This window comes from Schistocerca gregaria, chromosome 2 (genome assembly GCF_023897955.1).
Source record: "Schistocerca gregaria isolate iqSchGreg1 chromosome 2, iqSchGreg1.2, whole genome shotgun sequence".
Taxonomy (NCBI): domain Eukaryota; kingdom Metazoa; phylum Arthropoda; class Insecta; order Orthoptera; family Acrididae; genus Schistocerca; species Schistocerca gregaria.
In genome coordinates this window covers 942,232,275-942,247,215 of record NC_064921.1, presented here as the reverse complement: position 1 = coordinate 942,247,215, position 14,941 = coordinate 942,232,275, and the positions used below count along the sequence as shown (strand labels likewise).

At 41.7% G+C, this 14,941-nt stretch overlaps 1 protein-coding gene across 2 annotated transcripts in view; it reads left to right on the top strand.

The window, feature by feature from the left end:
- LOC126335386 (MAP7 domain-containing protein 1-like) overlaps positions 1-14,941 on the top strand; it is a 136,673-nt gene that overhangs the window by 54,618 nt on the left and 67,114 nt on the right. For both annotated transcript variants that reach the window (XM_049998607.1, XM_049998608.1), the window contains exon 2: positions 1,226-1,559. In XM_049998607.1, coding sequence (XP_049854564.1) covers positions 1,245-1,559 — 315 coding nt within the window. In that variant the 5' untranslated portion in view covers positions 1,226-1,244. The remainder of the gene's footprint in view (positions 1-1,225; positions 1,560-14,941) is intronic.

Sequence of the window (14,941 nt, the reverse complement as noted above, 5' to 3'; positions counted from 1 at the left end):
TTGTACACGATCAAAGGAAGAGCCATGTGTGAAAGCAACCACATGATTTACCAACTGACGTGCCTACACTGTGAAGCGTTCCATGTGGGAATGACCAGCAACAAACTGTCCATTAGCATGAACGGACAGAGGCAGACAGTCTTTGTTGGTACTGAGGATAACCCTGTGGCTAAACATGCCTTGGTGCACGACCAGCACATCTTGCCACAGTGTTACCCTGTCCCGGGTAATCTGGATACTTCCCACTGACACCAACCTATCAGAACTCCGGAGATCGGAACTTGCCCTTCAGTATATCCTCTCTTTGCGTTATCCGCCAGGCCTCGACCTCCGCTAATTTCAAGTTGCCGCCCGTCGTACCTCACCTGTCAATCAACAACATCTTTGCCTCTGTACTTTCGCCTCGTATGACATCTCTGCCCAACCTCTTTGCATTTACAGATGTCTGTCTGTGTCTGTATATGTGCGAGTGTATACCTGTCCTTTTTTCCCCGTAAGGTAAGTCTTTCCACTCCTGGGATTGGAATGACTCCTTACCCACTCCCTTAAAACACACATCCTTTCATCTCTCCCTCTCCTTCCCACTTTCCTGATGAAGCAACCTTGGGGTTCGAAAGCTCGAAATTTGTGTGTGTATTTATGTGTTTTTTATTGTCTCCTATCAACATACTAAAGCTTTCATTTGGTAAGTAACAGCATCTTTATTTTTACATATATTTTTCCCATGTGGAATGTTCCCCCCCCCCCCCCCCCCCCCCCCTCTCTCTCTCTCTCTCTCTCTCTCTCTCTGTCTCTCTCTCTCTCTCTCTCTCTCTCTCTCTCTCTCTCTCTCTCTCTCTCTCTCTATATATATATATATATATATATATATATATATATATATATGAAGAGGTTAAAGATGAAGTCGAAATGTGGTTCCGATAACAGGCGGCAACCTTCTATGACTGTGGAATACAGAAGCTTGTGCACCGACTTAACAAATGTTTGGATAATGGGGGTGATTATGTCGAAAAATAACAAATAATGCAGTTAATAAGATGTAACTGAAATTTTACATCTAGATGTTCTATTTAAGGACCGCGAGCCACTGTATCTTTACTTTTCAAAGTGCCCTCGTAAAAACCTGTACACGAACTGTTTGTGCTTTTATTATTACGAGCGGGAGTGTAAAGTATACGCTGAAAAAGTTTACAAAACTAAGGCTGTGTGTCGGGCTCGGCGGCAGACGATGCTACGCCCGCAAGATGGCTGGCCGCTCTCAGCTTCCGATGCCGACGCGCAGCGCGGGCCGGCTGCCGGTGCCGGTGCGCGCGCCGACCTCGTGCCCCGGCGCGCAGCCCCGCGCTACCGGTTTGCGCCCGCCGCAGACGTACGGCTCGGCCCGCGCCTCTGCGCCGCCGTGCGCGCCCTGCGCGCCCTCGCCCTCCGCCACCCCGCGGGCGTCCGGCCTGAGGGCGCCTCAGATCAGGTCCGGCCTCAGGCCTCCCCGACGGATCTGCATGTCGACGCCACAGCCCTCCACTTCGACGGCGGCGCCAGTTTGTGGCCCTCGTAGACAGGTGAAAACACGCACTATTTGTTCGTAGCAGTCTGGTCGTTATATACAGTTAACCCGAACTCTGACAACATTTTGAAGGGTGTTCAGGGATTCCATTTTCCCTTATTGTATTTCAATTCCCCATCGGGGCGGGCTGGTAGCGCCAGATGCGCTGCTCTTCAACCGAGAGACATAGAACAAACAATAGAAGACATTTAAAAATATACAAAGGAGAAAACGTGGTGAACATAGATATAAAAAAGGGGGAACATCGTGGAAGGCAATAGAAAAAAAGGCGACTGTAAAATGGGGATAAAAACAGCAAAAAAGTAGTGCACACAAAAAACCACACACTGGGACAATTAAAAGAACACAAGGCACAGTACGACCGGACCATAAAAGTAACGACAGATGGTGTAGCACATAACAAACACTGCCAGTGAACCTCAAGGCAGCACACAATTAAAATCAAACCTCTTGACACACAGGAGAAACAGCACTAAACACAACACTGACGTGGCGCACTGACGATGATCAAAATGGAGGATCTGCCACGTGCAAGAAGATGAGGGAGATCGGGAGAAGGGAGGGAGGGATGGAGGGGAAGAGAGGGTGGAGATGGGCGGGGGGCGCGCTGAAGAGGGCCAGGTAGACAGGGATGTTGGAAGGAAAGAGGCAAGTGTTGGGTGCAGGGTCTCGGGGGGGGGGGGGGGGGGGGGGAAATCCATTATGGGAGAAGGAGGGGAGAGGAAAAAGGGGGCCCTGGGGAGGGTGGGGACAAGGCGAGGTTACAGTTGGAAGGAAGGGTATATGTCACGGCGAAGTTCGTCATCCGGGAGGGGGAGGCGCTGGAAATTGCCCTGATGAAGGAGATGGAGGGTGTGGAGGTGGAGAGTGGGAGGGATACAGCGATAGAGGCTCGGCAACAGGCGGGGGGTTGTTCAGAGATATTTTCTAAGTACTTTGGTATAAGAAGCCCCCGTCGGAGGTTCGAGTCCTCCCTCGGACATGGGTGTTGTGTGGCCCTTAAGCAGTCGGCACACGGACCGTGCATCCGAACGTTGAGCGTTCAGAGTGCCGAGTTTATGACGTCACGGCGTGGAATAGCACGTTCGGTAGTCTTTCCGAACGTGCAGAGCAACATCTGGTATGTCAGATTTTCTGAGCGTGCATCTGAGCGTTGACCAATGAGATGCCACAACGGCTCCTACGTCACACGAACGCCATTTCCCTTCATTACAGAGCTGTGAGGCGCCATATTGGCATTCATTTCAAGCCTATATGTATATACGCCGTTTCTAAGCACCAGAAAACTGAGAATCACTGGAAAGCCCGTTGTTAGTTGTCTGATTCGATCGAATAAAATAATGAGAAACATGATATTCGAAGCCAAAAAATTATTGTAACTTGTGTATTATGAGATTAAACTATTTGAAGACAGCGACACACAGAAGACCCACCCAAAACGCATTGTTCTTGGTACAACTTGTTACAATTAAATTTCAATTAGTAACATATTTACGATTAAGGTTTTCAGCAACAAGTATAATTTTTTCTTAGGTTCAGATACTTTATTATTAGTTTAATGTAAGTATATACTATGATATTTGATGTTATGTAAATATAAGTTCACCTTTTTTTGACGGGTAACTTTGTTCGATTGGCTTAATCTACAGGACAGCTTGCGCTACTTGTATAAAGATATTTTGCTCCTTTTTCTTTTACGCTTCGTCATTCACATGCTGCAAAGATTCTGCTACTGGGTAGGAACACTGATCAAGTAAGACTGACCTTGGGTTTTACTAAAATGTGGGAATGATGAAATAATGTTTATCTTATGCTGAGAAGTATTCCAAATTTGTAATGTACTGTTTGTGATGGAACTTTTATAAGCCTGTGTGCTTACTGATTGGACATGGTACTTTCCTTTTCGTGGACGATAGAGGAAATGTGCGTTTTAAAAGACCTAACGTGGGAAATTTACGCGCGCCCGTTGAGTAAACAGTGTGATTTACGAACTAGAAACACCCCTCAACTGCCGCAGGAGTGCGCTGTGATCGCGTATACCACGTTGGGGGCCCACGTACCGTATGCACGAGTCGCATCGTTCCTGAGCGTTCAGCCGCCCGTTGAACTCGGCACGCTCAACGTTAACGTTCGACAGCACGGTCCGTGTGCCGAAGGCTTTAGCGTAAGTTAGTCTAACAAGGGGAGGCCACGACGTTTGGAACACCGATTTACTTCAAACCTCGTACACTCGTAGTACTCCATTATGGCAGCAAAATGTGTAAGCAGTAGCGCGTACTTCTCAAGCGTTATTGAGAAAACCACAAGATAATTTCGGTCCTCAAATATATACCTGTGCGTGGCCGTTTTTACCAGAAAGCGGCGGCAGCCGAGCGGATGCCGGCACCGTAACTCAGCGTGTTCGGTCAGAGGATTGGCTGCCCTCTGTAATGAAAACACTGAGTTAATGGATCAACGACGAACTAAAATGGCTGTCTTGCGACGTCCGCCCCAAGCAGATACAAAGAACGAAGACAAACAATACGAGAGTTTTTTTTCTTTTTTTAAAAAAAGTGGGTAGCGTTGAAGCCCCGTAATCGCTGGATCGAGTCCCGTTCGTTTTATTTTTAACACAGTCATTTCCTGTACTATTTATATTGCAACTGACATAATGGAAAAATTCGTGTAATCGGAGGAACTTTTATTAAATTTAAAATGTTATTTGGCAGTCTACAAATTTTTAGTATCACAAATAATATAATATTCATCTCTCAATCTCGCAATAATGGCAGATTCTAGTGAGATGGCTATAAAACATGTAGAAATTCTAAAAGAATGTGCAGAAAAAGTCGGCCTACAGATACCATTTGAAAAGACAGTGTTTACAACAACAAATTTAGAAATTTCCAAATTACAAACAAAATACGTAGAAATCAACAGAGTACCATACTTCAAATATCTTGGAGTAATTATCTCGGAAAAATTTGCACAACAAGAAAGAATACAAAAAGCTCGTAAAGGTTTAGGATTAGTGCAAAACCTCTATAATAAAAAATGTTTATCTTTAAATGAAAAAATTATGCATTACAATACAGTCATTAAATCATCAATGTTATATGCCAGCGAAACCTTGGCACTAAACAGGAAAACTGATCTAGAAAATCTAAAGAAAGAAGAAAGAAAAATAATTAGAAAAATTTTGGGTCCAAGATGGACCGAGAATGGATATAGATTACAGAAAACATCAAAAATTGAAGAATATTCTAACATAGAGATAGACATGAGAAAAAGACGCCTTAAATTCTATGGCCACATAATGAGACTTCCTGAACACAGATTAACAAAAAGAATTGTAAAATACGTAGATTCTCTTGTTAATGGAGGAGAATGGATCCAAAAAGTTAAAAAAGATTTGGAATTAGCAAAAATTACTAAAGAAGAAATAGCTGCAAGGAACAATTTTAGAATAAAAGTTGAAAAGTGGGAGGTTAAACCAGAGACAAAAGCACCGAGAACCGGAACAAAATGGAGCGAAGAAAGAAGAACTAAATTTTCGCAAACAATGAAAAACTGGTGGGCAAATAAAAAGAACCAGAAGACTAAGAAGAACGGAAAGTGAACCAGCTTTACTTAGCGTCTTTCACATGGGAGCTTTACGACTAATAATAATAATAATATTCATAACTAACGACTAGTACTCGACCAAACGTATAAAGTGATAAATGGCCACGCACAGGTATATATTTGAGGACCGAAATTATCTTGCGATTTTCTCAATAACGCTTGAGAAGTACGCTCTACTGCTTACACATTTTGTTGTCCTCATGGAGTACTACGAGTGTACTAGGTTTGAAGTAAATCAGCGTTCCAAACGTCGTGGCCTCCTCTTGTAAGTTAGTTTAAGTACTGTGTAAGACTATGAACCGATGACCTTAGCAGTTTGGTCCCTTAGCAATTCACACATTTGGTATAAGGAACCCGTGGCCTCTGATGACTCAACACACAATAATAATGTGAGCGTCATTTATTCGATTTACACTAAGGCGACAGAATTCATTGCATAGCGATATGCAAGTACGCAGATGGCGGCAGTATAGCTTACACAAGGTATGAAACGGCCGTCCATTGGCGCAGCTATCATTTGCACTCCGCTGATTACTGATGGGAATTTACAGACTCTGAAAGCGGGTTGGTACTTGGAGCTAGACAGACGGGATACTCGATTTCTGAAATGCTTAGGAAATTCAATATTCCGAGATCGTACGCAGCTCGCGGTCGTGCGGTAGCGTTCTCGCTTCCCACGCCCGGGTTCCCGGGTTCGATTCCCGATGGGGTCAGGGTTTTTCTCTGCCTCGTGATGACTGGGTGTTGTGTGATGTCCTTAGGTTAGTTAGGTTTAAGTAGTTCTAAGTTCTATGGGACTGATGACCATAGATGTTAAGTCTCATAGTGCTCAGAGCCATTTGAACCATTTGAACCATTCCGAGATCCACAGAGTCAAGAGTGTGCCGGGAATACCACATTTCAGGCATTACCTCTCATCACAGACAACACAGTGGCCGACGGCCTTCACGTAACGATCTAGGTAAGGGTCACTTGTGTAGAGTTGTTAGTGCTAACAGGTAGGCAACACTGCGTGAAATAGCCACAGAAATCAATGCTACGCGAGTTCCTTTACTAACAACACGACATCGCCTGCAACGCCTCTCCTAGACTCGTGACCGTATTGCTTGTATCGTAGACGACTGCAAAACCGTGGCCTCGTCATCTCAGTCACGATTTCATTTAGTAAAACTGATAACAGGGTTCGATAAAACTGATAACAGTGGACCCAAGTTGTCAACAACTCCCGGATCCAAACATTGTTTTATTGCAGTTGCCAAGAACGACATCTGCCCATAGTAACTCACAGGAACTAGACTGCAAATTTGTGGTGGCTCCATAATAGTGTGACCTATATTTACATGGAATGGAATGGGTTCTCTGCTCCAACAGCACTGATCACTGACTGGAAATGGTTATCTTTGGCTACTGGGAGAGCATCTGCAGCCAAACAACATTGGAATTTTTATCTATGACAATGCACCATGTCACTGGGCCACAATTGTTCGCGTTTGGTTTGAAAAACGTTCTGGACAATTCGCGTGAATAATTTGGCCACCCAAATCCCCCGAAATGAATCCCATCGAACATTTATGGGACGTAATCGAGAGGTCAGTTCGTGCACAAAATCCTGCACCGGCAACACTTTCGCAATTATGGACGGCTACAGATGCAGCAATGCTCAGTATTTCTGCAATGTACTTCAAATCACTTGCTGAGCTGCTACACTATACCGGACAACAGGAGGTCCGGCACGACATTAGCAGGTATCACATGGCTCTTTTTCACCTGAGTGTGTTTTCCCATTTACCTTCCTTTCTCTGAAGATACTTGTACTACAGTGCAAAAGCCTATAATATGCAATCACGATAACACGAAATGACCTGGTTTCTCGTAGACGCCTGCGGACAGAAGCAAAGGCACTCTGATATGCTTGCCGTTTGATCTGGAACAGCTCAATACAGCGTCGATCTGCTGCTTCGCTGATCCCGTACACAAAGTGGACACCGCTCTGCTCTTCACCAGTAAACCTGTCCATACTGCCTTGTATCGGTGTTTAGGGAAGCGCTCTCCATAAAGTCCCTTTATCATTACAAAAACTCATAAGCCGGACTCTACTAGAGACAGAAGATCGTGGTTTGTTGTAAAATGTTTAGCAGCTCTCAAGGTTTGTTTCTTTGTCCTTTGCTGCAAATTTGACTTGGAATGCATCAAAATGGTGACAGACGAGGAGAACCCGCAAATTGTCATCAGATACGCAGAATCCAAATCTGTGACAACGATACTGCGAAATTATTGACGCCAGCATGAGAGGCCCCCACCGACAAAAATAAACGTAATGAGGTGATTCAAAAAGCAGTGTTAGAGTCTTCCTCAAAGTGGATATCCCGATGTGTCTCAAGCAGGTGTTGACGGAGTGAAAGCCGCGTTTCAGCTCAGCTCCCAGAAGTCAATCCATTGTGCATCATGCAAACTGTAGGAAGTAGATCAATTGTCCATAAAATGTTGCCAGAGCGGTTACACATTTTTGCTTTGCAACCAAACGATCGTCCTCTGCGGCATGTGTTTGCGTATTCTACACTGGTCTCCACATATGCTGCAATGACTACCTCAAAAAGTGCCTATTTTTAGATCTACTTCTACATATACATCTGCTCTGCAATTTTAAGTCATTCGCATCCGAGGCACACTTGAACACTTTTGCCTCGCAAGTTACTCCAAATACTTCTTCCTCAGAGGCAGGTCACAGACTAGTAGTTCTTGTTCTACAATTAGCGCACGCTCTATGCTCCGTTCCAACTTTTCTATTCCCGCGCTTATCTCCCAGGAATAGAGGGACTTTCCTCCTTTTTTTTCTTTATTGATTACAACTTAAATGCCCTACGCTTGAACTAGCGAGATCACCTAAAATACGATTCTCGTATTCACATACAAACTCCCTTAAAGACATTAAAATTCATCGCAGAAAAGAGAGCAAAAATATTTCGACAGACTGACGAAAGTATCAGCATGTTGCAATACAGATATACAGTGTAGCTGTTACGAGCACAAACAGGAAACGTTCCAAGTGCCAAATCTCAGATTTATTACGAGAATGAAAAACAATATATCTCTGTTTGTAGATGACTGATTTGTACCAAAAAAACTGAGAAGATATTAAGCTACTCGCCGCATCCCCGCAAAAATAAGACAGGTCTGCAAAAATTTTTTTGTCAGCTGCATGAGATATTTTTATTGAATTATATGTTTTAGAATGCGCTGATTCCATAAGTGAAGTCTATTTTTTTTTATCACATAAGGTTTTTTTTTTTGCAAATTCAAACACAAAAAATTGGTAAAAGCACTCGTTTAATCAAAATTATCAAACATAATGTTTTTGTTCAACCCATGAAACATTATTTTGAGACATACAGTGACAATATTATACTTATTCATGCTATTTATGAAACATTTTCTTCTTTTCCTTGATACTTCACCGAGTCCTTTTCCAATTTCCATCTTTAGTTTCCCGCTTAAGCATCAAACAGTAGTCAGCAATCATAGTGACAATCCATTTTCCTTGCTACCGTCTCTCGATATCACGGACATCCTGGTGAAACCGCTCCTTCTATTCTTCACTGTAAGCTCCCATGTTTTCAGGAAAACTGTTTATGTGGGAGTGTAAAAATGTACCTACAAGCTCATCTTGCAGCCTTTAGCTTCATATCCTGCTAGCATCCGTTGAACAATGGTTTTGTAGTCTGGATCCTTAGTATTTCCCAAAAAATTTCGCACTACATCCTTGAACGATACTCAAGCTTCTTTTTCTTTCTCATTCATACTTTCCCCGAAGAGGGAAAGTTTTCTTACATCAGGGCCAGTGAAAACTCCACCTTTCAATTTTGCTTCTGACAGCTTCGAGAAATTTGTACATAGATATTTAAAACAGTCCCATCCTTTTGCAGTGATTTTACAAACTGTTTCATCAACCCCAATTTGATATGGAGAGGGGGCAACAAAACCAAAACCTTTTCTGGTGGCACCAAAGTAGTATTGATAACATTTTTCTCTCAGGTTTTAAAGTTTCTCGGGGTGGCCAATCACTTTTAGTCCAGTGCTATTCTCTGGCTCTACTATCCCACAAGCATAAGAAGTATGGGTATTTAGTATAGCCTGCCTGCTGACCCAAAAGCTTCGTGAGTATTTTGAAGTCCCCACAAACCATCCATTGATGGTCCTGATATCTGATTTTTTCCAGGATAGTGGCCAAATCGTTAGTTTTCGTCCATGTGCACAGAATATCCCATCGAAAGCAATGCAAATTTATTTCCATTGTGCAATAATACTACTTTAAGACTAGTTTTGGATGAATCAATGAATAGTCGCCATTCATATGTGTCATATCGCATATCAAAGCAATGCATGAGTCCTTCCACATCATTACAAACAACTAAATTTCCTTGTTTTGAGAAAAACTGGGAACTGATGACCTCAGAAGTTAAGTCCCATAGTGCTCAGAGCAATTTGCTCAGAAAACTTGGTAAATTCTTTTTCTCCATGTCTGTACCATGAAAATGAGGAGACAGATGATAAAAGGTTTTTATTTTTGAATCTGGAACCTGACAGTTCGGCTGAATCTTTTGAAAGACCAAAATCTCTTACTACATCATTGAACTCACTTTGAGAAAATAGTTGAGGCCTTTCATCTTCGTCTGAAGAAAGATCTGAGCTTGATTCACCCTGAGGAGGTAATGTAACTTTGTCCTCCAACTCACTTGGGTATTCATCCAAACAGGAAGGTGGCTGTGGTATGGTATTTCAGAGCTATGTGTGGCACTGGACTTATAGCTGAGTCAAGGTTAGGATAACTTATGCTTCGTTTTTTTTTAATAGAATCCCTTTACATCAACTGAACAGAAGTTGTAATCAGTGGTAGGGTTTTTCTGCTCACGCCATATCATAGGAATTCCTATCCGAAATGCATTTTTCTTATCCTTAAACCACGAACGAAGATCTTCTTCACATCTTCTACACACCTTATGCACGCCCCATGGTTTATCTTGATCACCAAGTTTTAATTTAAAGTAAGCAAAATAAACTTTCTTGACAGAATCACTTATGTTTCTCTGTTGACTTTTAATAGTGATTCACCACAGATATAACAAAAACTGTTTAGAGAAATAATGCAACCTATTGTAGCTATGACAAGACAGAAACAACAGCACTGTTCATTGGAATACCAATATATCTACTGAGAGTTTCTCTTTATTTCATGCAAGATACAAATCGTCATTTGACTTGTCGCAACACGATAAAACTGAACAATAACATTGTTTGTATTTGCTTCTGGCGCCCAGGAGTTCATCGTAAAACCTGCATGTGGTAACAAAGAACACTTAACACTGTAAATTTTTTAAATTTAAGTTTATTTTATCATTTATAATTGATATAATTTTTAATAATTATTAAATGAAAAAGAACACTTATGTTTATTACTAATAAACATAAATACTGCAATATACATAAAAACCTATGTGATGGAAATTTTTGAATATTTTACCTGTTTTTGGGAGGTCAAAATCTGCAAGAAAATGTTAAAATATACTACGCAGTATTTTAGTCGCAGACCTGTGTAATGAGACAAATTAGAAAATAAATACTTAATTAAGAATGTTCTAAGTACCATACCAGGAAACCAACTGGTCTAAGCACCAGTAAGAAAGATTTTGTTGCAAGTACCTTTGATGCTGAAGCACCATGTATTATTCATAATAAAACAAGTACAGAAATACAGCAGAAAGTTCTTAACTAGTAGTACTGTAGACAACAAAAATCATTTCTCATATATTTTAAATTTTGGAACTTTGGAGGGAAGCACTTCTTGGCACAAAGACCATGCGCCCTGCATTATCGGATGTCTGAAACACTTCCTCCGTGATTTGGCACCTGGATCAAGACTAGGAGCATGCAACAGGATACTGAAAAAAAAACAATAGCACTGAAATCAGTTCTGTGGAAAAAAGGCACCTAAAAAGTTTTCCATTTGCAGCCTTAAAATATGTCTTATATATCTTAAATCGGGACCTGATCTGAAGCGAGAAATACATCATAAGAACCTTCTGAGTGCTATTTTTGGAGAAACTACAGTCGGTTAAGTAAAAAAGAGGACAGTTATTCTTTCCCATGGATGAACATTTCAATTCTATTCTCTAGTCACAAAAAGATGATCTGACTAAAAGACAGAGTGAGGAACTGATTTAATTTGCAGTAGTGGCTGTAAGTCAACCAGGCAGTACCGGATGTGATACTCTCTAAACAGCTATTTGGCGTGTAACGTTTGAAACCACCCATAACGGGAAAATATGAAACATTATCAGTTTAGAGATGTTCGAATAGAGCCTGTGATCAGTTACCAAAATACAGTTGTAGCTACATCTATTACCTAGGTAAAAAAAGAAAAATTTTATGTTCAGGAAACTGAGTAAAGTAGCTATAAGACATTGCTTGGAGACAAAGTTAGGAACACTAGTTGATTAAAGGATCAAATATAGGATCTAAAAATACATACAAAGTAAAACAGTTAAGGATGACAAATGTCTGCAGTAGTGTACTAATAGAATCAGGAATGCACTTAAGAAACAGCACATGCTGCACAAGTACATAGGAAGGCAGTACTGATCTTGCACACTCTCATAATACATGAGAAATTTTCAGGTCACTGCAAAGTATCTTTCCTTCCAGGAGCTCTATTCTTGCAAGGTGTGCTTGAGAAGTTTTGTGGAGCACAGAGGTAGGAGAGGATTTGGTGCAAGTGATGTCCCATAATGAGTTGTGTTTGGAAATCTCAGATAGTGGAGCTCTCTCCTACAGAAGATAAAGTTAGTTAGTTAGTTTCATGTTCCATGGATCGTTTACATGATAAATGTTGAAGATGTGGAACAAGTCATTTTATACTCCTATCACAAATTATTTTGCGAGATAGGAGAGCAAAGGAGAGCATCAGTCCATTTTGTTAGTGTAGGTTGCCTACATCAGGGGCAGGTGTGCACTCAGGGGCAAACCTATTGGCCTGACAGGTACTTAACCTATTGTTTTCCTTTGATTGACAGGTCCTTAACCTATTGTTGCCCCACCCCCTCCCCCTTCCCCTCGCTGCTACAAGTACGCTTTCATGTCTGAGTTACTGGAACAGCCCCTCTCACTCTTATCAATTTGATTGACTACTTAATTAAATTGATCAATTAATTAACCTCTCCCCCTCTAGTAAACTCCATCCTCTCCCACTCTCCCTCCCAGAAATTCGTGGGGAAAAGACTCAGCTGATCAGACATTTGGAGGGAATTTGGTTGCAGTGTGTGGAATATTGTTTAAACAATTTAGACAATGTGTTGAATATTGATTATTTAAACAATTTAGAGGATTCAATACAGGAACTGGGGGGAGGTTGCGGATTTTTTTACTGCATTGCGGTACTTCTCCAAACTACAAGCAGGTACTATAGACCCACATCCCTCAGAGCCCATTCACCTCTATCACCCTAACATTCTATCATCGTTATTCTAATCCATCCACCAGAAAAAAATTGTGAACTATAAAAGATCCACTAACTCGATAAGATTTTTACCACATCTCTCTTCTCCTATTTACAGAAAACAAAAAACCGCATGTGTGCCAGTATCGAGCACATGGGACGATCCTATTAAATATACAGATGTTGATCTACAGCACAGACTAGTTTGAAGTTTCATCATCTGTACTGTAGGAGGATGACCATATCCCATGGACCATACTGTAAATCGCAAGAGACACTACCTGTGACTCTGTGTCATTATTTGAAACATTCTTTTTTTCTGCTGTAACACACTTTGTACACTGCCATACATTTTGTTTTCCACCACGACTTCGAGGTCTGTGTCAGGTTCTAAACTGACAAACACATTCTGATCCATTGCCTCTCACACAAAACTAGGCGTCACATGGTGTAAATCATCTTGTCATTCCAGCTATCATAACACGCCACACACACTGGATGATTTTAATTACCACAATGCAGAAGCATAATCCGTGTCTTCTCCCCAGTTCCCGTAGTGTCTTTTATAATACCTCATGCTGCAGGAGCAGGCTTCATTTCCAACAAATGGTCAATACACAGTTCTGTCGCAGTAACTCAGCTTCGCCCGTTTGTACACGGGTTGACGGAGGTGGTGGATATACTCATAGTTTCCTCTGACCCCTACTCAGTTCCGACTTACATGGAATGATCACGTTCGCAAAGCTGAAGATATGTTAGCGCAGAGTCTGAGGGGAAAGTTGCAGGATGCATATGGGCTACCTAAAACGAGACCGGAATTTTACTGTAGCAGATAGGTGAAAGGAAGGTGACTCGTTTCGAGATATGAGAGTGCCAGAAATATGTTTCACTAGTGGCTTTACTCATTAAAAGACTTCTCCATAGGATCCAACACAGGTATGTTCATGAATGAGGGGACTTGATTCCAAATACCAGATGGCATTTCTAGTGGCTAGCGTAGCACTAGAGTTCTGAAAAGCTAGTGCACGTTTATTATGACCTCAATCATCACACCATCTACTGTTTGCAGTTCTTCTCAATCACCCATTGGCTATAGCCCAGTGGATATATCACCGATCCTCTCAAATTGCATTGAGACAGAATGTGTTACAAATACTGGAGAAATACCTAGCGACGGCGGCGTGAGGGCGTTGTCAATACCGATTTCATACCACGCTCCCGGTATAGTTTTTAACATGGATACTTCTGAAGGTGTCAGGGCTAAAATACAGGGAGCGTAAGGCTATTTACAATTTGTACAGAAACCAGATGGCAGTTATAAGAGTCGAGGGACATGAAAGGGAAGCAGTGGTTGGGAAGGGAGTGAGACAGGGTTGTAGCCTCTCCCCGATGTTATTCAATCTGTATATTGAGCAAGGAGTGAAAGAAACAAAAGAAAAATTCGGAGTAGGTATTAAAGTCCATGGAGAAGAAATAGAAACTTTGAGGTTCGCCGATGACATCGTAATTCTGTCAGAGACAGCAAAGGACTTGGAATAGCAGTTGAACAGAATGGACAGTGTCTTGAAAGGTGGATATAAGATGAACATCAACAAAAGCAAAACGAGTATAATGGAATGTAGTCGCATTAAGTCGGGTGATGCTGAGGGAATTAGATTAGGAAGTGAGACACTTAAAGTAGTAAAGGAGTTTTGCTATTTGGGGAGCAAAATAACTGATGATGGTCGAAGTAGAGTGGATATAAAATGTAGACTGGCAATGGCAAGGAAAGCGTTTCTGAAGAAGAGATATTTGTTAACATCGAGTATAGATTTAAATGTCAGGAAGTCATTTCTGAAAGTATTTGTATGGAGTGTAGCCATGTATGGAAGCGAAACATGGACGATAAATAGTTTGGACAAGAAGAGAATAGAAGCTTTCGAAATGTGGTGCTACAGAAGAATGCTGAAGATTAGATGGGTAGTTCACATAACTAATGAGGAGGTATTGAATTGGGGAGGAGAGAAATTTGTGGCATAATTTGACTGGGAGAAGGGATCACTTGGTGGGACATATTCTGACGCATCAAGGGATCACCAATTTAGTATTGGAGAGCAGCGTGGAGGGTAAAAATCGTAGAGGGAGACCAAGAGATGAATACACTAAACAGATTCAGAAAGATGTAGGTTGCAGTAGGTACTGGGAGATGAAGAAGCTTGCACAGGATAGAGTAGCATGGAGAGCTGCATCAAACCAGTCTCAGGACTGAAGACCACAACTACAACAACTTGTGTGCACCTGTAGAA